Source organism: Lepus europaeus, chromosome 5, assembly GCF_033115175.1.
Source record: "Lepus europaeus isolate LE1 chromosome 5, mLepTim1.pri, whole genome shotgun sequence".
Taxonomy (NCBI): Eukaryota; Metazoa; Chordata; class Mammalia; order Lagomorpha; family Leporidae; genus Lepus; species Lepus europaeus.
Genome location: NC_084831.1, coordinates 15,397,789 through 15,418,098, shown reverse-complemented (window position 1 = coordinate 15,418,098; position 20,310 = coordinate 15,397,789). Strand labels below are relative to the sequence as shown.

At 56.2% G+C, this 20,310-nt stretch overlaps 2 protein-coding genes across 7 annotated transcripts in view; one reads left to right on the top strand and one right to left on the bottom strand.

Annotated features, from left to right (window-relative positions):
* The window catches only part of HSPG2 (heparan sulfate proteoglycan 2), a 100,259-nt gene extending 97,939 nt beyond the window's left edge, over positions 1–2,320 (top strand). For 4 of the 6 annotated variants that reach the window (XM_062190588.1, XM_062190587.1, XM_062190586.1 and 1 more), the window contains 6 exons: positions 36–111; positions 199–277; positions 433–503; positions 606–689; positions 947–1,050; positions 1,199–2,320. In XM_062190588.1, coding sequence (XP_062046572.1) covers positions 36–111; positions 199–277; positions 433–503; positions 606–689; positions 947–1,050; positions 1,199–1,371 — 587 coding nt within the window. In that variant the 3' untranslated portion in view covers positions 1,372–2,320. The remainder of the gene's footprint in view (positions 1–35; positions 112–198; positions 278–432; positions 504–605; positions 690–946; positions 1,051–1,198) is intronic. The other 2 variants (XM_062190589.1, XM_062190585.1) reach the window with 1 other exon arrangement.
* A 321-nt stretch (positions 2,321–2,641) lies between these two features.
* On the bottom strand, positions 2,642–12,017 carry LDLRAD2 (low density lipoprotein receptor class A domain containing 2). The gene is made up of 5 exons (XM_062190039.1): positions 11,936–12,017; positions 8,930–9,364; positions 5,156–5,287; positions 2,941–3,108; positions 2,642–2,886 (listed from the first exon to the last, which is right to left on the bottom strand). Exons 1-5 carry the CDS (start codon positions 12,015–12,017, stop codon positions 2,642–2,644), a joined length of 1,062 nt encoding a protein of 353 aa, XP_062046023.1.
* Between the last annotated feature and the right edge of the window lie 8,293 nt (positions 12,018–20,310).

Genomic DNA, 20,310 nt, shown 5'->3' with positions numbered 1-20,310 from the left:
GCTGCTCACCACCGCCCCGCCCCCTGCTTCCGCAGACGCCCCGGGCCAATATGGCGCCTACTTCCACGATGGTGGCTTCCTGGCCCTCCCGGGACACGTCTTGTCCAGAAGGTGAGGTGGACCTGGCAGGACCGGGGGCCTGGAGGGAGGCTGGGATTCCAGGGCTCTGCCCCTCACACCCTCCTCCCCTGCCCGCAGCCTGCCCGAGGTGCCCGAGACCATCGAGCTGGAGGTTCGGACCAGCACAGCCAGCGGCCTCCTGCTCTGGCAGGGAGTGGTGAGTGTGGGCACGTGGCCCAGACTTCCTGGGGCAGGCAGCCAGCCTCCTGCTGGCCGGGGCCACTGGGAGAGAGGAAGGGGGAGGCTACCGTCTTCCGGGGCCTCTGCTCTCCAGGCCGGGGGGCCCCAAGAGACCCTGTGCTTCCCCGGCAGGAGATGGGAGAGGCCAGCCGAGGCAAGGACTTCATCGGCCTTGGACTTCAGGATGGGCACCTTGTCTTCAGGTGGGTCCCGCCCCTGAGCAGCGCGCAGCACCCCCACCCCTGCCCTCCCCACCCCCTCCTCCGTTCCTGTCCCAGCTCACACTCTGGGGCCCGTGACCGCAGCTACCAGCTGGGCAGTGGGGAGGCCCGCCTTGTCTCTGAGGACCCCATCAATGACGGCGAGTGGCATCGGGTGACGGCACTGCGGTGAGGGAGCCCGGCTGGGCACTCGGGCAAGGGGCCCCAAGTTCTGGGGTGGGCAGGGAGGCAGGCATTTGAGCTCTGCAGAGATAGAACCTGAAGCTGGGCAGAGAGACCAGGAAACAGGGTTGTCGGGGCCCAGTCTCTCACCCGGCGGGCGCCAAGGAGCTCAGGGGGCTGGGGGCAGCTGGGATTCCTTGGGTGGGCCTGGGAAGATGGGGTGGGGGAGTCTGTGGCGGGGCCCTGACCCGGTTCCACTGCAGAGAGGGCCGCCGAGGCTCCATCCAGGTGGACGGTGAGGAGCTGGTCAGCGGCCAGTCCCCAGGCCGGAACGTGGCAGTCAACACCAAAGGCAGCGTCTACGTGGGTAAGCGCCGGGCTCGGGTCCGCTGCAGGCCTGGAGCCGCCCTCGGCGTGAGGGGAGGGAATGGCACTTGCGTCGAGAGCAGTGCACCTGCCCTGCCTCCCCTCCTGGCTTCTGGAGCCAACGCACTCCCTCGCTTCGCCTCCCGCAGGCGGAGCCCCCGACGTGGCCGCTCTCACTGGAGGCAGGTTCTCCTCGGGCATCACGGGCTGCATCAAGAACCTGGTGTTGCACTCGGCCCGGCCCGGCGGCCCACCCCCGCAGCCGCTGGACCTGCAGCACCGCGCCCAGGCCGGGGCCAACACGCGCCCCTGCCCCTCGTAGGCACCTGCCTGCCCTCCACGGACTCCCGGGCAGCGCCCAGCCCGACCATGTCGAGTATATTATTATTAATATTATTATGATGATTTTTTGTAAGAAACCGAGGCGATGCCACGCTTTGCTGCTACCGCCCTGGGCTGGACTGGAGGGGGAATGACACCCCCACGCACACCTGGGCAAAGCCACAAGGCTGGTAGGCGGGACAGGTCGGATGGAGTAGACGCCCCAGGAGGCCACCAGGACGCGGAGTCGGGCACCGTGGCTGGGCAGGCCCCGAGCTGCTCCCACGCGGCCGCCCTGAGGGGCCCCTCCAGGCAGAGCCGGGATGCCCACCTCAACAGCCCTTGCCAGCCCCCATTCCTGGGAGAGCCCACCTCGGCGTCCATCCTGGTGCTCGCCGGCTACCTGGAACAGGAGGGCATCGCGGGAGCCCTGGCCACCCCCTCTGGGCTGGGAAGCTCTCTAGCGTCTGCTGTGGAGCAGAAGGCAGCTCCCCCTCCCCCCAGCCCATGTCTCAGCCTCCCTCCATCTCCCCCGCCCCCAGCCGGCTGGGCCACCTGTGCCGGGAAGCCTCCCCACTCCCACCAAGCCCCCCTGGCCTGCACTCCCCACCCACCACGCACAGCCCAGGGTCCCTGACCACAGGGGCTACAAGGGAACACCCCCACCCCCCCGCGCGCCAGAGCTGTTCCAGGCAGAGCCGAGCACTGAGAGGCTCTCCACCCACGCCAGGCCCCATCCCCCCACTCGTCTGGAAGTGAAGGCCCAGGGGACTGGGGGGCTGCTGGCGGTCAGGAGGAGTTGGTGCCTTAGGAAGGGGATCGCCAGCCTGTCCCATCCACGGGAGCCTGTCCCAGGCTGGGGGGTTGGGACGCCCGGCCTCCATGTCCGAGAACGGACCCTCTGTGGTCTTTGTCCTGATTTTTCTTAATAAACGGTGCTATCCCCGCCAGGGCTCGCCTGTGTGCTTTACTGGGGTTTGGCTCCAGGGCCCCTGCAGTGGGGCAGAGAGCAGCCGAGGTCCAGGAGTGAAGCAAGGCAGCCCCCACTCTCTGCCCTGCCTGGATCCGCAGAGCACAGCCACCAGCAGAGCTCGGGCCTGTTTGCCGAGCGCACGTCACTGCCCCCCACCCCAGCCCTCACCACCACCCTGCAGGGCGGGACTGTCCCATTTCCAGAGGGGTTTAAGTGACCGACCCAAGGTCAGCCAGCCAAGGGGTTGGAACCCGAGGTCCATCTGACCCCAGAGCCCGCTCTGACGCCCGCAGCCCCTCTAGGGGTGGTCTCCCCGACCTGGGGAGACTGGCCCACTCAGCTGCAGCCCTCCGGGGGTGACCCGGCCAGGACACACGTGGCAGACGGTGCAGGCTGGAGCAGCAGGCCACCAGGCCAGCCGGCCAGAGGAGCAGCAGCACCGGAGGAGGCCCACGAGGAGGCCGGCACAGGCCAGGAGCAGAGAGGAGGCCAGCACCACGCCCCATCGCCAGGGACCTGCAGGAAGGAAGAGCCCACTCAGCCCTCAGCCCAGACTGCTGCTCTGTCCCCACCATGTGTGACACCGAGGGCTCCTACCTTCCAAAGCTGTGTCCTGGGGTGCGCGGCCCCGGCCCTCTGGGGGACTCCTCTGAGCTGTAGCTGTAGCCTGGGGGGAGCCTGCAGACCCGGGAGCCCGGGAGAAAGGCGGGGACGCGGAAGTGTCACCGTCCACGCTCCCTGTCTGGCCAGGCACCAGAGAGGGACCTGTGGGGGGAAGTAGCCAAGGGAGCACATTGACAGTGGCCCTCTCTGGGCACTTGTGTGTTTCCTTGAATCCCCACAAGACCCCGCAGAGCCCGTCACCATCGGTATTTCCAGGTACAGAGGCCAGAAGGGAGGCACAGGGAGGTCCAGTCGCTTGCTGGGGGTCACATGGCTGGAAGTGGCTCAGGGCCTGGGCTGGTGACTGGAGGAGATGTGATGTCCCCGCATTCCCCGTGCTGGGCTCTTTGTACGGTGGACGGCAACTCTGAGAGCTTTATCATACACAGCTCACAGATAAGGAAACTGAGGCACGGAAGGTTCATTCTTCTACTCTCTCCTGTTTTGTTTGTTTGTTTGTTTGTTTGTTTTGTTTTGACAGGCAGAGTGGACAGTGAGAGAGAGACAGAGAGAAAGGTCTTCCTTTGCCGTTGGTTCACCCTCCAATGGCCGCCACAGCTGGCGCGCTGCAGCCGGCGCACCGCGCTGATCCGAAGGCAGGAGCCAGGTGCTTCTCCTGGTCTCCCATGGGGTGCAGGGCCCAAGCACTTGGGCCATCCTCCACTGCACTCCCTGGCCATAGCAGAGAGCTGGCCTGGAAGAGAGGCAACCAGGACAGAATCCGGCGCCCCGACCGGGACTAGAACCTGGTGTGCTGGCGCTGCAGGCGGAGGATTAGCCTATTGAGCCACTGCGCCGGCCTCTCGTGTTTCTTGAGCATCTACAGTTCCACAGACATGGCTCCAGGGACTGGAGGGTACAACAGGGAGCAAGATAAAAATGAGTTCACGGCCTTGGCAAATTAGTGTGTGCAAAATGTGAATATGTCGTATGTCACGCGTAGGGGAGGAGCAGGTGAAGCCACCCTTGGCGACATCGCAGAGCACCGATTCGAGTCCCAGCTGCTTCCCTTCTGACCCAGCTGCTTCCCTTCTGACCCAGCTCCCTTCGAGTGCCCCCAGGAAGGCACTGGATAAAGGCCCAAGGGCTTGGGCCCCTGCACCCACGGGGGAGACCAGGATGGAGCTCTGTCTGCATTGTTCCACTAACACCTGCAGACAGGACCCGCAGGGCAGGTGTGAGAAGCGCGGAGCCTGAAGAAAAGATGACTCAGCAGCTGGGGTCTGAGCAACTGGAGGGTAAGGAGAAGGGAAAGGCTGTGAGGGGCCCGTGGGGGTGGGTGGAGTTTGAGACGCCGCCCAGACACCCTTGTGGAGCTGACAGGGTGGGAGGAGACCGTGGCTGGAGTTCAGAGTGGAGTCCGGCTGCTGACACTGCATCAATGAGACCACCAAGGGGATGGGCGTGGATGGAAGAGAAAAGGACACGGGGGCTGCGCATCACAGCCAAAGGATACTGCATCAGGGAACCAACCAGGAACTGGGGAGGAGGCAAGGAGGCGGGGCAGCTCCCCGAAAACCAGGTTTTACCTCAGTTGGGTGCTTTCCTGCAGTGAACAACCTGCTCAACCATCCAAGGCAGCTCTCCCTCCATCCCACTCCTTAATGGGAGGCGGGAGACATCCCTGGACCCCCAGGAAGGTTATTCCCAGGTGATGTGTTCTGGTCCCCCCTGTCCACACGGGTCATCCTTTCCTGCTCATGTCACTCACTGGCTCCATGACCGGGGGGAGGGGGGTCATTTCTCCTGTCCAGGTCTCCATTTCTTTATCTGTTGAATGTGCAGGTCTGACTGGGTCGACGGATTTCTAAGTGTGTCGTGAGGGTGACACTCAGAGGGACGTCAGTCAGCCAGGGCCAGAGCCCCCCAGGGCAGTCGCCCAGAGCCTCCCTGCTGTTGGTGGCTTGAGCCCTCCAAGCCAGGCCCTACTCAGGCAAAGTGTCCAGTACTAAAATATCCTTTGGAAATGGCAGGACCAGGTCATCTCTGGCATCATCCGAACTCCTACGGCTCTGGCATTCAGGACTGGGACCTGAATGATTCTCATTCTACCTTCTCTCTCCAGCCATGCTGCCAGCTCCAGCCGGGGACTCAGGGACAGGCCACCTTCTAGCTATTCAGGAAGGACTAAGCCACACCCGCCACTGACCTCTGCAGTTGGCTGGTGGCCAGGAGCCCTGGTCACTGCCGTCGCCACAGTTGTCCATACCCCAGCGATCACACACCAGGCCCGGCGGGATGCACCTGCCATTGCGACAGCGGAAGTAGGCCCCACAGGGTCCTGGGGTGGAAAGGGGAAGCCGAGGTGAGGATCCCAGGTGGGGCCTGTGACACGCAGGGGGTGTGGCCCTCCAGTGAGAGATCAGCAGGTGTGGGCGGGAGACAGCGGCTGTCACGTGCAGGCAGGTGAGTAGGGATGGGTGTTTCAAGGGCAGAGATGACGTTGATGGTGACAACCCAGTGCGGTGAACACTGCCCTGAGCCCCATTTTCCAGATAAGATGACTGAAGCACAGGGAAGTTAGGTCACTTGACCGAGGCCACCTGCCTGGATAGAAGTCCCCTGCAGGCCAGATCTGGAGCCTGGGCTCCTAAATCCACGCTGCAGCACAGGGCGGTGTGTGTTTGTGTGTGTTACTGTGTGTGTGTGTCACTGTGTGTGTGTCACTGTGTGTGTGTCACTGTGTGTCACTGTGTGTATGTGTCACTGTGTGTGTGTTTATATGTGTGTGTGTCTGTGTTTATATGTGCGTGTCACTGTGTGTGTGTCTGTGTATGTGCCTATGTGTGTTGTGTCACTGTGTGTCTCTGTGTGTATCTGTGTGTCTCTATGAGTGTCTATGTGTCTCTCTGTGTGTCTATGAGTGTCTGTGTGGGGCACCCTATGGTGTCCCAGTGAACCTCTGAACACTCCCAGCAAAGCCACTACTCCGCACTTGGCCAGCAGTTCTGTCTGGAATTCTTTTCCTTGGACAACGTCCCAGCCCACTCCCTTGAGATCACCCCTCACACTTTAACCTTACCCTCAGGCCACCCTTCCCCTGGGGCTCCCTCCCTCCGTTAGGGCTTTGGGCCCCTGTGCGGGACTGACCACCGCCACAGAACGTGGGTCTGCCTGAGCATGTGCCCATGGCCTGTCCCCCCCCCCCCCCCCGGGATGCCAGCTCTGAGAGCACAGGGGCTTCTCTTGATCACTGCTGGAGCCCTGGAGCCGAGCACAGCACCTGTCCTCCAGCAGGTGCTCAGAGAACATTGAAATGGGTACAGATGTGGAGACACAGAGGTGAAGCCTTCACGGGGGATGACTGCATCCCATGTCAGAGTGCGTGAGCCAAGTCCCAGCTACTCTGCTGTTCTGATCCAGCTCCCTGCTAATGCACCCGGGAAGCAGTGGATGATGGCCCAAGTGCTTGAGGTCCAGCCACGCCACCCACATGGGAGACCCGGAAGGCGTTCCTCTCCACCCCCCCTTTTCTGTTGCTCTGCCTTCGCTAGAGCCATGGGAGAAGATGCCTGCCGTCTATTTCACGAGATCTGAGCAGCAAGGGCGATTGTGAACTTGGAGCTGCAGGGTCTCCTCGCTGCCAAGTAACAAAAGGAGCTCCCTGCGACGGAAGCCAAACAGACCCACGCACAGTGAGGACAGAGAAAGGGAATAGAGGCAGCCCAGGTGACAGTTCTTGAACTCCTGGGTCCAGCTGTACCTGAACCAACACCCTAATGTCCCAGTTTTTGAAGCTCCCAAAAATTCTCCTTTAAGTCAACTACTAGATGGAAGATCTTTGTCTCTTTGTCTTTCTTTCTCTGTAACTCTGACTTTCAAATAAATAAATAAATCTTAGAGACAGAGAGAGAGGGAATGCCTTAGAACAGAACAGTAGCATAGTGACACATGGGAGTTCCATGTGAGCGTCGCTGTAGGCGTGTGTGTGTGCGTGTGTGTGTGTGCCAGGCAGGTGCCTGTAGGTATGAGTGACGGAGAAAGGCATGAAATGAGCCTTCAGATGACGAAACTGGCTTCAGCCAGGGTGGGAGGAGGGCGTCACCACTGCCCCTGATGGGGTCCAGTCTTGCCCAACACGGAGCAGCACAACAGTCCCAGCCTCCCTGGCTGACAGCGAGCAGGGCCGGGGAAGGGAGAGAGCGAGGAGGGTAGGGAAGGCGGAGGTGCCGATTTCTAGCCAGCCAGCGAGAGCTGCCTGGGAAGCGACGTGATGGGGACCCTGGCTTGCTGCAGACACACAAAGAGGGCCTGGGCACCGCTGATCACGGCCCCGAGGATTTAGGGTCTGAGTTTCATAGCCCAGAGCCAGACCCTAACAGGGCAGAGACAGGGAATCTAAAATCCAAAATCCAAGGATGAGCATTTGGCCTAGTTCTTAAGCTACTGGCTGGATCTTTTTATATATATATATATATATATATATATATATATTTGAAAGGCAGAATGACAGAAAAAGGGAGGGAGGAAAGAAAGAGGGAGAGAGAGAGATCTTCCATCTGATGGCTCACGCCCCACATGACTGCAGTGGCCCAAGCACTACGCCTTCCTCTGCTCCCTTCCAGGCAATTAGCAGAGAGCTGGATCAGACGCAAAGCAGTCAAGACTCGAACCTGCATTCCAGTATGGCGCAGACAGCAACTTAGTTCACTGCACCGCGACGCCGGCTCTCCCTAGCTCTGCTCCTGATTCCAGTTTCCTACCGGCGTGCATCCTGGGGAGTAGCAGGGGACGGCTCAAGTAGTTCAGACCCTGCCACCCATGTGGGAGACCCGGATGGTGTTCTGGGCACCCAGCACTGGCCATTGTGGACATTTGGGGAATGAACCAGCATATGGGAGTTCTGTCTTTCTGTCTCTCTCTCTCTCAAGTAAATAAATATTATTGTGTAAAAAGGAATAAAGAATTTTTGAAATAAATTAATGGAAAAAAATCCTAACTCCAGACCATGCACAGCTGAGTCGAGTGTGGCTGGAGGACCAGCGAGGCAGCATGAAGTCCTCCTTGAGCAGCTCGGCATCGAAGGGCTGTCCACAGCCGACAAGTCCGGGGGTAGACCTTGCCTAGCCTGGGCTGGCCCTCGGAGACCCCGTGCACCTGCATGAAAGTGCTCCCCCATCACCCAGGAATTCTCCAGCCTGGGTGTCCTGCCAGAGGCGGTGGTAAAGCTTCTCTGTGGTTCTAGAACCCGCTAGACTTTGGGGGCACCCTTGCTAATCATTGCCGGAAACAGCTTCTGGGGTGACATCAGCAGGGGGCTCTGGTCCCAAGGGAACCTGCTGGGGACAAAGCCTTGAACTCCAGTTGAGCTAAGGGATGCCCCCAGCATTACTAACTGCTTTACTCTCCCTCCCTGCGCCCGTGCCCCCGTCTGCAGCTACGAGGGTCAGAACACTGCACAACAGGGCTGCTGTGAGGCCCAGGCCAGGGTCAAGGGCACTGCCCAAGAAATAAGTACTGTTCATTTCCACCCTGAGAGGCCCCTGTCCTCACTGACAGTTTCTGTGCGAGAGGCAGGCGTCTGAAGGGGTGACCGGGACGGAGGAGCCCGTATGTAAGCATGAGACTGCGTGTGTGTGCAGTACACAGGTGTGGAGGTGCACCGTGTGTGTATGAGCTGTGTGTGGTGTGAACTGTGGGTGTGCAGTGAGTGTTCAGGCATGTGAGCTGTGTGTGTGTGTATGTGTGCATGCCTGGGGCTGGGAAGGGGTGTGGGACACACATTCAAGGAAGCCAGGTAGTGGGGGGTGGCTCTTGGCTCCTGGGACATCCCTTACTGCGACCCTGCACCGCCCTCGTCACCACCTGCTTCCCTTGCTGGGACCCAGCCCCTGCGACGTGCAGTCCCAGGGCCCCACCAGTCCCTGCCTCCCCCACACACACACCCATCCAGCCCAGGGCCTGGTCTTCAGCCCCAGCTCACCCAACCGGAAAGAGGTGACTTCACCCACGAAGTCCACGCGGGGCTGGCGGCCTCTCGTGACCAGGCGCAGGCCCAGGAAGGGTCCGGAGGAGGCCACGGGGGCAGGAATGGTCAGGCCGCAGAGAGGGGCCCCCAGGGGCTGGGCTGCCCCTGGTGGGCCCTCATAAAACTGCAGGTAAGAGCCAGGCACACAGGGGTCGGAGGGCACCAGGGCGGAAGCGTTGGGAGCTGGGGGCGCTGGGGAGGCTGGTGCCAGGCTGTAGACCAGGAAGAAGCGGAACTGGAAACGGATCCTGTCTCCGGGGGCAGCCGCCCGCACCCAGAGCCCACAGTCAGTGTCCGGAGCCACGAAGTAGAACTTGCGGGACGTGGAGTGGGAACGCAGCAGCAGCCCGGGCCCCTGCCATGTCTGCCCACACAGGTGCACCAGGTCCGCTGTGGAGAAAAGCGCCGACCCTGGAGCCGTGTGCCCTGGTCTGGACCTGGCTCCGGCCCCTGCTCGCTGGGGACCCCCACCAAGTCTCTGCCCTCCCTGAGCCTCCGTCTCCCCATCAACCACATGGGAATGGTTAAGCAACCTCAGAATGTTTGTGAAGAGTAAGCGATTTAATTTAGTCCGAATGCACAATCCCTTATTCAAAGTCCTAGGATGTGTTCCATGTATATGGCATATTACAGTGCCGCCCCACATGGGGTCGACAGCAGCTCTCCAAAATCAATCTCTAGAGAAAGCAAAGAAACATGTACCCTTGGGACAAACACAGCAAATGGCCTTCTGTTGGGTCAGGTCCAAGTTTTCAGTCAATTAGTTAAGAATAAATTGGGGTTTTCAGGCCCTTCTGTGTTTTGGAATTGCAACAAAACTGCATGGATATGAGGTGTTGGGCTGCACTCAGCATTTTTTTAAGACTTATTTTTTGAAAATCAGAATTGCGGAAGGAGAGAGAGAGAGAGAGAGAGAGAGAGGGAGAGAGAGAGAGAGAGATCCTCCAACCACTGGTTCACTAGTTCACTCCCCAAATAGCCACAATGGCCAGGGCTGGGCCAGGCCAAAGCCAGAAGCCAGAAGCCAGGAGCTTCTTCTATGTCTCCCACATGGATGGCAGGGACCCAAGCACTTGGGCCATCTGCTGCTGCTTTCCCAGGCCATCAGCAGGGAGCTGGATGGGAAGTAGAGCAGCCGGGACTTGAACAGGCGCCCATCTGAGTTAGAGAAGGGTTTGTGATTTTATCTTATTCACTGTTATTCAAGGACAGGGCAAGCACTCAAATGTACCTTCCCCTGATTCTTCTTGCTGAAACAATCCTACTGTTCAGGATTGGTATGAAACCTGCGAGACCTCGGAGAGGGCTGCCCCGAGTTCCTGAGACAGCTTTTCCTCTCTGATGAAACAGCAGGGGAGGGGCCCGCATCGTGGCGCAGCGCGCTAAGCCTCAGCCTGTGATGCCGGCGTTCTGTATAGGAGCCAGTTCAAGTCCCGGCTGCTCTGCTTCCGATCCAGCTCCCCGCTAATGCACCTGCAACGGCAGCAGGAAATGGACCAAGTACTTGGGCCGCTGCCACCCACATGGGAGATGGGATGCGGTGCCCGACTTCCGAAACAGCAGATCCCAATCTCTCTCTCTCTCTCTCTGCCTTTCAAATAAATAAATCTTGAAAGAAAGGAAGGAAGGAAGGAAGAAGGCTGTTAACTGAAGATATGATGCCCAGAGCTGCAGCAGCTGCCTTGCAGAGATGAGGTCGTGAAAACCACAGAGAAATGCTGCGAGCTGAGCCGCTGAATTAGCCACCTCCAGACCCGCCTGCAGCCACTCTCCCTAGGTGAAATAACAAATTCCCTTATGACCCAAGTCCCACTTGGCTTGGTACCTGTTACAGCTCCAAATACACTTATTGGTGTAGGACTGCGGTAAGGATGAAATGAGATACTATGTAAGTGCTCCAACGAGCTGTGATTGTTGTTCGGACACAATAGGAACAGGAGGTGGGTTTTCTGGTGGGAAGCGGGGGGGCCCCAGTGGGTGCTCCAGGGCTGGGCAGGAGGAGGGTCCTCAGGGAAGAAGTCTTTCATCAGGGCTCAGGGTGCAGAAGCGCGTCCCTCCATCTGTGCAGAGCTGTGACATCAGAGCCTGCCCTGGAGGCGCATGGGTGCGGATGGCATTCAGAAGGGAATAAATTAGGCTTTTTTTTTTTTTTTTTTTTTTTTACTTTTTTGACAGGCAGAGTGGACAGTGAGAGAGAGAGAGAGACAGAGAGAAAGGTCTTCCTTTGCCGTTGGTTCACCCTCCAATGGCCGCCACAGCTGGCGTGCTGCGGCCGGCGCACCACGCTGATCCGATGGCAGGAGCCAGGTGCTTCTCCTGGTCTCCCATGGGGTGCAGGGCCCAAGGACTTGGGCCATCCTCCACTGCACTCCCTGGCCATAGCAGAAGCTGGCCCGGAAGAGGGGCAACCGGGACAGAATCTGGCGCCCCAACCGGGACTAGAACCCGGTGTGCCGGCGCCGCTAGGCAGAGGATTAGCCTAGTGAGCCACGGCGCCGGCCAAATTAGGCATCTTTTATGCGCCAGGCACCAATGTCTTCTGCCTAGTTCAGCTCATCTTCTATGCTCAGTAGTAGTCGTCCTTCCGGGGAGAGGGATCTACCATTGGTCCCATTTTACTGCCAAAAGACTGAGCCTCAGAGAGCTGTGAGGCTGATCTCAAGGGTGAAAATGTAGGAGGTGGCAGAGTGAGTGTGAACGCAGGGCTGTGCAGTTCCAAAGCGCACTGTTACCCACGGCCAGAGCTGAGGGCGGTCCCACCCACACGCAGACCCTGCTTCTGGGTGTCTTGGAGAGCCAACCTTCCCGAAGGACTTGGGGCTGCCCAGCGAGACCAGGAGCAGGGTCTCCCAGCCCCCCACCCCCACCCCAACTCACGGGGCCCCAACCCACCAGGGTAAGTGCTGACCGGCAGAGGGGGCCTGAGCCTCCTGGTGCCCCCGCCAAGCCCCTCACACTCACCGGTCTCCACGGCAGACACAGCCAGGATGGCCGCCCCAAACAGCAGCAGCCTCTGGGGCAGCTGTGGGAGACACGCCCCCATGCAGGCTCTGCGGTACCCAGCAAAAGCACAGACCTGTGGGATCCTCAGGTTGGGGTCTTTGGGGAGACTGGGGAGTGAGGTCTGGCCAGGCCAGCGGGGAGGCCAACGGGGAGGAGGCGCCCCCAGAGCAGGGGGTGCAGAGTGCCCAGCTCTTCTGGCCTCTCCCTCGGATCTTTGTGCTGCGCCCACCCCGGTCCTCCTTCCCCGGGGTTATGATTGCGTCTGGGGTTGCCATGGAGATTTGGGGCCAGGGCTGGAGCCTGGAGAGAGAAGGCGGGGAAGGATGTCTGCTCACTCCCTGCTGCATAGGAACCAGGAAACCCGGATCCGGGTCAGCCCCAGGGCTTCCAGGATAGGAATCCACAGCCTCAACCCCTGCCTGCTGGACAGTGACACCCGAGCGACTGAACGTGAGGGCAGCACAGGGCACCAGGGGAACCTCTCTGATGGCCTACAGAGGGGAAGTGGTGAAGGGGCACCGGACCAGGAGACGGCCCTGTTACTAACAAATATCCCTGCCCCAGGGCCTTTGCTCTCACAGTTCTCTCTACCCGCTGTGCTCTTCTCCCGCTGGCTCCTTCAGGTCATCAGATTTCAGCTCCCATATCTGCTTCTCAGACCACACTTCCCTGCCCTACCTGCGGGGGGCCCCCTCTCTTAGTGACTGGGTCACCTCTCCCTGAATGGGCCATCTCGGCACTCCCTGGTCTCCTCGGGCTGCTGTGGAGCCGGCATTTGATGCAACCTGGATTATCTGCTGCATGTGAGGGCCAAGGCTAGACCCTGGAGGCTCCAAGAAGGCTCACACCCACCCTGGGCAGGAGATCAGCCCTGGAGCTTGCGAAACTGACAATTGAGCCCCATCACCTGCATGCAATTACAAGTTTTTGTCAGGTTGGCAACAGTAACCACTGGTTTAAAGTTTCAGAGGTTTTTTTTTTTTTTATTCCCTTTTAATTTTAGAATTTATTTTCATTCTATTTGAAAGGCAGAGAGACAAAGAGATGGAGCGAGATCTCCTGTCTGTTGGTCCACTCTCCCAAATGTTTGCAACAGCCAGGGCATAGCCAGGCCAAAGCCAGGAGCCTGGAACTCAATCCGAGTCTCCCATGTAGGTGGCAGGGACCCAAGTTCCTGAGCCATCACTGTTGTCTCCCAGGGTGCACAACAGCAGGAAGCCAAATGGGAAATGGAGTAGCCAGGATTTGAACCAAGAGCTCCAATGTGGGATACAGCATCTTTTTCTTTTCTTTGTTTGAAAGAGTAAAAGAGAGATGTCCCCACTGCTGGTTCACCCCCAAGCTCTGCAACAGGCAGAGCTGGGACAGGTAGAGGCCAGGAGCTAGAAACTGCAGGTCTCCCATGTGCTTGGCGGAGACCTACGTACTTGACACTGCCTGCTGCCTCCCAGGGTGCCCATCAGCAGGAAGCTGGACCAGAAGCCAAGGAGTCAGCACTTGAACCCAGGCACTGTGATACGGGCACAGTGTCCCAAGCATTGCTTAATCCACTGCACCAAATGCCAACCCCACGGTTTCGGTTTTGCAAGAAGAAAGTTCCGGAGCTCAGCTGCGTGATAATGGGAATATACTCAACACTACCGAGCTGTACGCTGAGAAATGGTTATGATGGTGAATTTTCTATTAAAATTTTTATTTGTTGATTTAAAAAGCAAAGAGACAGTGATCTCTATCTGCCAGTTTGCTCCCCAAATGCCCACAACATCCAGGACTGGGCTGGACCATAGCCGGGAACCAGGAGCTTAACCCGAGCCTTCTATGTGGGTAGCAGGAACCCTGTTACTTGAATCATAAGATGTAATTTTCGACTATGTGTTCTTACAGCAATTTTTTAAAAGATTTATCTTATTTATTTGAAAGACAGAGTTACAGAGAGAGGTAGAGACAGAGAGAGAGGTCTTCCATCTGCTTGTTCTCTCCAAATGGCTGCCACAGCCGGAGCTGAGCCAATCCAAAGTCAGGAGCCAGGAGCTTCTTCCGGGTCTCCACACGGTGCAGGGGCCAAAGGACTCGGACCATCCTCCACTGCTTTCCCAGGTGTGTTAGTGGGGAGCTGGATCAAAAGTGGAGCAGCCGGGCACTTTGGAATCGTGCTAAGCGAAGGCCAATGGGAGGGTAGAGGTGGGGACAGCTCTATGAATGGGGCTCAGGTCCCTTCTAGAGCAGTTTTATTATTGATGGGTGCCCCAGAGTGGCCTCTGAAAATGTTCCCTGTGCTCTCTGTGTGTGTGCGTGTGTGTGTCTGTCTATCTGTCACTAGGACACCTTCCCAGGGAATGTGACAGCATCGGCAAAGAAATAGGATTTGAAATTTATGAGGCCAGAAACCAGTTAGTGTGGAATCCTTCCAAATGTTACAGCTCACAGAACATTGGTAGAGATTGTCCCAAATTTAACAACAAAGTTAAAAGTGTGAATGATGGATTGCAAAGCTGAAGGTAGGGGCTGGCTCTGTGGTGTAGCTGGTAAAGCTGCCGCCAACAGTGCCAGCATCCCATATGGCCCAGCTGCTCCACTTCCGATCCAGCTCTCTGCTGTGGCCTGGGAAAGCAGTAGAAGATGGTCCAAGTCCTTGGGTCCCTGTACCCACATGGGAGAACCAGAAGAAGCTCCTGGTTCCTGGCTTTGGATCGGCTCAGCTCCGGCTGTTGCGGCCAATTATGGAGTGAAACAGCAGATGGAAGACCTCTCTCTCTCTCTCTCTCTCTCTCTCTCTCTCTCTGCCTCTCTGGAACTCTGCCTTTCAAATAAATAAATCTTTTTTAAAAAAGCTGAAGGGAAAAAAGATTTTCAGCTATCACTATAAGAAGCCAATCGTGATGCAAAAGACAAGACTGGACTATCCTTCTAGTCCCTCTAAGGACAATACCAGAGTGTTGTCACCTTCTCATAAGTCAGCTAAAAGTGTGGCCCGCAGGTTACACCACGGCTTGGATGCCTGTATGGCGTGTTGGATGTCCTGTCCAGCTCCAGGCCTAGTTACTCTGTTGCCCGTTAATGTGCCCGGGAAGAAACAGATGATGCCCTAAGGACTGGAGTTCCTTCCTCCCACATGGGAGACCCAGGGGAAGTTCTCTTGACTTTGACCCGGCCCAGCCCTGGCCATTTGGGGAATGAACCAGTATATACAATATCTCTCTCTGTCTCTTTCTCTTTCTCTCTCTCTCTCTCTCTCTCTCTGTGTGTGTGTAACTATACCTTTCAGATAAAGAAGTATTTAAAAATAAATAAATATATAATAAACAAATACTTTCAAACATGATTTTGTGTCCATCATATCCTTACTTCTTTTTTTGTTAAAAGAATTATTATTTGAAAGTCAGAGTCATACAAAGACAGAAGAAGAGGCAGAGAGAGAGAGAGAGAGAGAGAGAGAGAGAGAGATCTTCCATCCACTGGTTCATTCCCCAAATGGCTGCAACAGCTGGGACTGGGCCAGGGTGAAGCCAGGAGCTCGGAGCTCATCTGGATCTCCCTTGTGGTGGCAGGCGCCCAAGCACTTGAGTCATCTTCTAGTTGCTCAAGTGCATTAGCAGGGAGCTGGACCAGAAGTGGAGCAGCTGGGACATGAGTCAGCGCTCATTTGGGATGCTGGCATCACAGGCAATGGCCTAACCAAATTCACCACAGCACCAGCCCCAGGCCCCAGCTTTTAGAAGTTGCATGACTGGGGTGGATAGCACTGTGGGAGGAGGGGCTCAGTTTGAGATGGCTGCTGGACCTCCAGGGCGGGGCAGAACAGTTGGATCCCAAGTCTGGAGTTCAGTGGGGAGTGCGGACTGGGGGTGTGATCTGGGGAGCAGGTGACTGGTATAATAGGTGGGGTGTGTGTGTGTGTGTGTGTGGAGATTGCCCGGAAGACAGCATTAGCTGAAGAAGGGCTTAGCCCTCTCCAATCTTGCTGAATTCCACGGGGACCCCGGCTCCATACAAAAGTGCCCACCGGGGGCAGTCAAAGCCAACACAAGAAAGAGGAACCGGGCCTGTGTCCCAGGAACAGGGACTGGAAGGCTGCAGGACGCCTCCACCCAGCTTAGAGGACAGGATAGCTCTGGCGCAGTCTCACTTTGACCTTGAGTCCAAGTCCTCTACCTGCACTAGGAGCTGCTAAGTGGCACAGTCTAGCAGATATGCAAATCGGAAGTAAATCTGGCATCGCAGGGCCATGCCCAGAGAGGGGTGGGGGGAGCTGAGCTTCATCCGGAGCAAAGAAGCCAGGGAGTAATCAAACGAGCCAGTGTTAATCAAATGAATAATATCAGCGTTTAATAAAACATCTCAGTATGTGCCTTCACAATGTATTGAGTGTTACTATTGTAGAGATTGTTTTCCATCATGAAATACAGAAATTGCAGCCATTGCTACTGCATTAGAAAAGGAAGGTGCTACCAGGCTGACCTAAGCCCCTGAAGGCCCCTCAAGAGGCCAGAGGGAAATGGAGACGACAGACAGCAGAGACAAAACTCAGGGGCGGCCAGTGCTGTGGTGAAGCGGGCAAAGCTACCGCCAGCAGTGCCACATCCCATATGAGCACAGGTTCTAGTCCTGGCTGCTCTTCTTCCAATCCAGCTCTCTGCTATGGCCTGGGAAAGCAGCAGAAGATGGTCCAAGTCCTTGGGCCCCTGCACCCACAGGGAGACCTGGATGAAGCCCCTGGCTCCTGGCTTCGGCCCGGACCAGCCCTGGCCATTGGGGCCATTTGGGGACTGAACCAGCAGATGGAAGATCAATATCTCTCTCTACCTCTCTCTCTCTCTCTCTCTTTCTCTCTCTCTCTCTGTCTCTCTGTCTCTCTGTCACTCTGCCTTTCAAATAAATAAATAAATCTTTTCTTAAAGAAAAAGATCTCACAATTGGTAGGCTATTGGAGAAAACACATTTCATGTTAAATATTCCTTTACAGAATCTAAGACTTCCCTGGAGGCTCAGACAATAGGCACCGTAGGATGAGCTGTAGAAGGTGGGAGACTTCGTACCTGAGCACCTGCACTACGAATGAAGAGGGACAAGAGGGACGCTGACAGTTCATTGTCAGATTAATGGAGGCAGAGAATCGCTTCAGTCTGCTGGACAAAGATGTGATTGATAAGGAAATCTAGCCCATTGGGGAAGGAAAAGAGGCACCTGTTACTCGCCTCGAATTCCGGGATGCAGAGGGATCGCTGGTAACCCCCGAATACGAACCGAGTTGCCTCTGCTGGCACGAGCTGCTCTGTCTTCATCCCCTAAAACAGAAATGGGGTAGAACAGGAGAGACGGAACTGGGTCCCCGTGGGCCACCAGGGCCGCTTCAGGGGCTCAGCGGGAGGTGGTGTCTCAGCCTGTTGCGAGAAGGTGGGGAACACGTGGCCCGCCAGCCCTGCAGGCAGCAGCTCCTCCTGGTCTGAACCGGAGGACGCAGGGTAGGCACCGGCCTGCGGGAGTGCCTCGCTCAGACCACAGGGCCAGGTGGAAAGCAGCAACCAGAGGGGGAACCCTGTCAGGCGCAGGGTCGGCCCAGAGTGGGAAATTGGAGCCCTTGCCACTTCTGCTGAAGCGATACCCTGAGTTTACCTAGAATCCAATCCACAGTGGGGATGACAAGTCAGTGCTCCAAATGGACAACAAAAAAGCCTCTAGCAAACAGCCAGCCAGCAGGGAGAAAACCAACAAGGGAGAATAGGATCAGATCTCGACATCTCACATATCAGAACGGGTCTCGGCACGCAGAGGTTAAAACTTCAGATGCAAAAACAGAGGGTCGGGTGCTGGGCGCATCGTTAAGATGCCCAGAGCCCCCATCAGAGGACCTTCGTTTGAGGCCAGGCTCCACTTCCAATTCCAGCTTCCAGCTAATGTGCACCCTGTGAGGGGAGCGGGGACAGCAGGTGGTAGCTCAAGTACTTGGGTCCCTGCCACCCGTGTGGGAGACCCCCATGGAGTCTCAGGTTCCTGGCTTTGGCCTGGCCAGCCCTGGCTGCTGCAGGCATTTAGAGGGTGAATCAGTGGGTGGAAGATCTCTCTGACTCTACCTCTGTCTCTCTCTGCCCTTCAAATAAAATGCAAATAAATAATTCTTGTGTGAAAGTGCAAACAAAGGGAAAGGAGGAGTGAAGGGAAGCAGGCCAAGGCGGCCAGCTAAGGAACTGAAGATTTGCCCCCCAAAAAAAGAAGAAAATGAAAGCAAGGCGAGGCCAGCCTTGGAGCAAGCAGAAGGCAAGTGAATTCTGATCACTGTCACACATGCTGTCTTCTTGGTGGTCTCCGGCCTTCTAAAATCCAGAGGAGTGGTTTTATCAACTGTTTTATAAATGCAAGCTGTTTGATTGTTCTAGAAACATTTTTTTTTTCAAAAGATTTACTTTGTTTATTTGAAGGGCAGAGTTGTGCAGAAAAAGAGGGAGAGACAGAGAGAAAAACAGATCTTCCATCTGCTGATTGACTTTCCAAAAGGCTGTAACAGCCAGGGCTGGGCAGGATGAAGCCAGGAACCCAGAACTCCATCCAAGTCTCCCACAGGGGTGGCAGGGGCCCAAATACTTGGGCCATCTTCTGCTGCTTTCCCAGGCCATCAGCAGGGAGCTGGATCGGAAGTAGAGCAACCAAGGCTCCATCCAGTGCTCACGTGGGGTGCCAGCGTCTTAACCCACTGTGCCATACACCAGTCCCTAAAAACGTTTTAAGAAGGAGGGAACTCAAATCTCTCCCACTTTTTTAAGTGTAAAAAAATTTTTAGGAGCTGGCACTGTGGCATAGCGGGTAAGCCGCTGCTTGCAGGGCCGGCATCCCATATGGGCGCCAATTTGAGTCCCAGCTACTCCACTTCCGATCCAGCTCTCTATGGCCTAGGAAAGCAGTAGGAGATGGCCTAAGTCCTTGGGCCCCTGCATCCATCCGCGTGGGAGACCTGGAAGAGACTCCTGGCTCCTGGCTTCGGATAGCACAGCTCCAGCTGCTGCAGTCATTTGGGTAGTGAACCAGTGGATGGAAGACCTCTCTCTGCCTCTCTGAAACTCTGCTTTTCAGATAATAAATAAATCTTTTTAAAACATTTTAAAGAGGTGAACTCAGAAAATAGTGGGATGCTAAATTATGTGTTGGACATCAGCTTACCACCACACAGGTGGGGAGTGGAGTTTATGTCCTACAACACAGAAAGTGCAGTGAGCAGCATATGGAGTTACAGTCCTGTAGTTAACGCGTCATTTTCAGCCACTTCTGCTCCCGTGTTGTTCAGGTTTCCCAAAGAAATCGCTCTTTGACCGTTGCCCTGTCACATCTGAGTACAGCCTGCAACAGCTTTGGCCAGGGTGGTTCACTTTTCCCAGTGACTTGGTTCCTCTCCTCTGAAAGACTGAAAATGGGAATACGAAACCAATGAGGGGATCCTTGAGGGCTCAGGGGCCACAGAATTCCGCTGTTCTGCTCCCTTGGCTAGAGACTCGGGAATGAAGTTTCAAAATTCCTCTGTTGCTATGGGAGCCGCACTTTCTAGCTCGGAGTAGTCTGTAAGGGTAACAGGTGCGCCCAAGGTGAGGTCTTTGGATGCTATCGCAGAGAACCCTCTGGCTTAGCCAGACCTGAGACACATGGGTATCGCCGGATGAATAATCTACGACTCTTTACGAGGCCGCTGTAACCTGCTTCTCTTCATGTGGCCTTGGAGGATGCTTCCAAGAAGAAAACGAACTTGAACTTGAGATACAGCCACTTCCTGCGGGCTATCGCTGCCCCATGATTAGATCTGTCTAGGCTGTGCCTCCTCCGCAGGGACTTCGTGGTGCGCTGGGAGAATTCAGCTGCAAGGTATGAATTTAGACTATGACTTCAGGGTCAATTCAATAGCGGCAGTTTGCTTTTTCATTTGTAAAATAAAATCTTCCACTCAAAAAAAAAAAAAAAAAAGACAAGAAAGAAAATGGGAGTAGGTAGCGTACACAAGTGAACGATATGAAATTGTGAAAGGGTGGGGCTTCCCCAACAGTTGCTCAGCATTTGAAGAGATTGGTACTCACGGGAAATTGGCTTCCACATTTATTCACTGGAAGCAGGTGCTTCCAAACTTAGCTTCCCTTCATCTAGGAGAAAGAATCTACTTCTGATCATTATTTTAAAAATAATCTGTATTTATTTATCTTCATTTTATTTGAAAGGCAAAGAAAGAGAGAGAGAGAGAGAAAGAGAGAGATCTCCTACCTGCTGGTTCACTCTCCAAATAAGCAAAACAGCCAGACTGGGACAGGCTGAAGCCAGCAGCCAGGGAGTCCATCCTGGTTTCCCACACGGGTGGCAGG

Bases quoted from the DNA above. Each gene is read 5' to 3' on its own strand.
- LDLRAD2 (XM_062190039.1), bottom strand. From the start codon at position 12,017: ATGGGGGCGTGTCTCCCACAGCTGCCCCAGAGGCTGCTGCTGTTTGGG. The intron at 5,288-8,929 runs GTGAGCTGGGGC...TTTCCACCCCAG, and splicing joins AGTCACCTCTTTCCGGTTGG to GACCCTGTGGGGCCTACTTC. The intron at 2,887-2,940 runs GTAGGAGCCCTC...GTCTGGGCTGAG, and splicing joins CCAGGACACAGCTTTGGAAG to GGCTGAGTGGGCTCTTCCTT.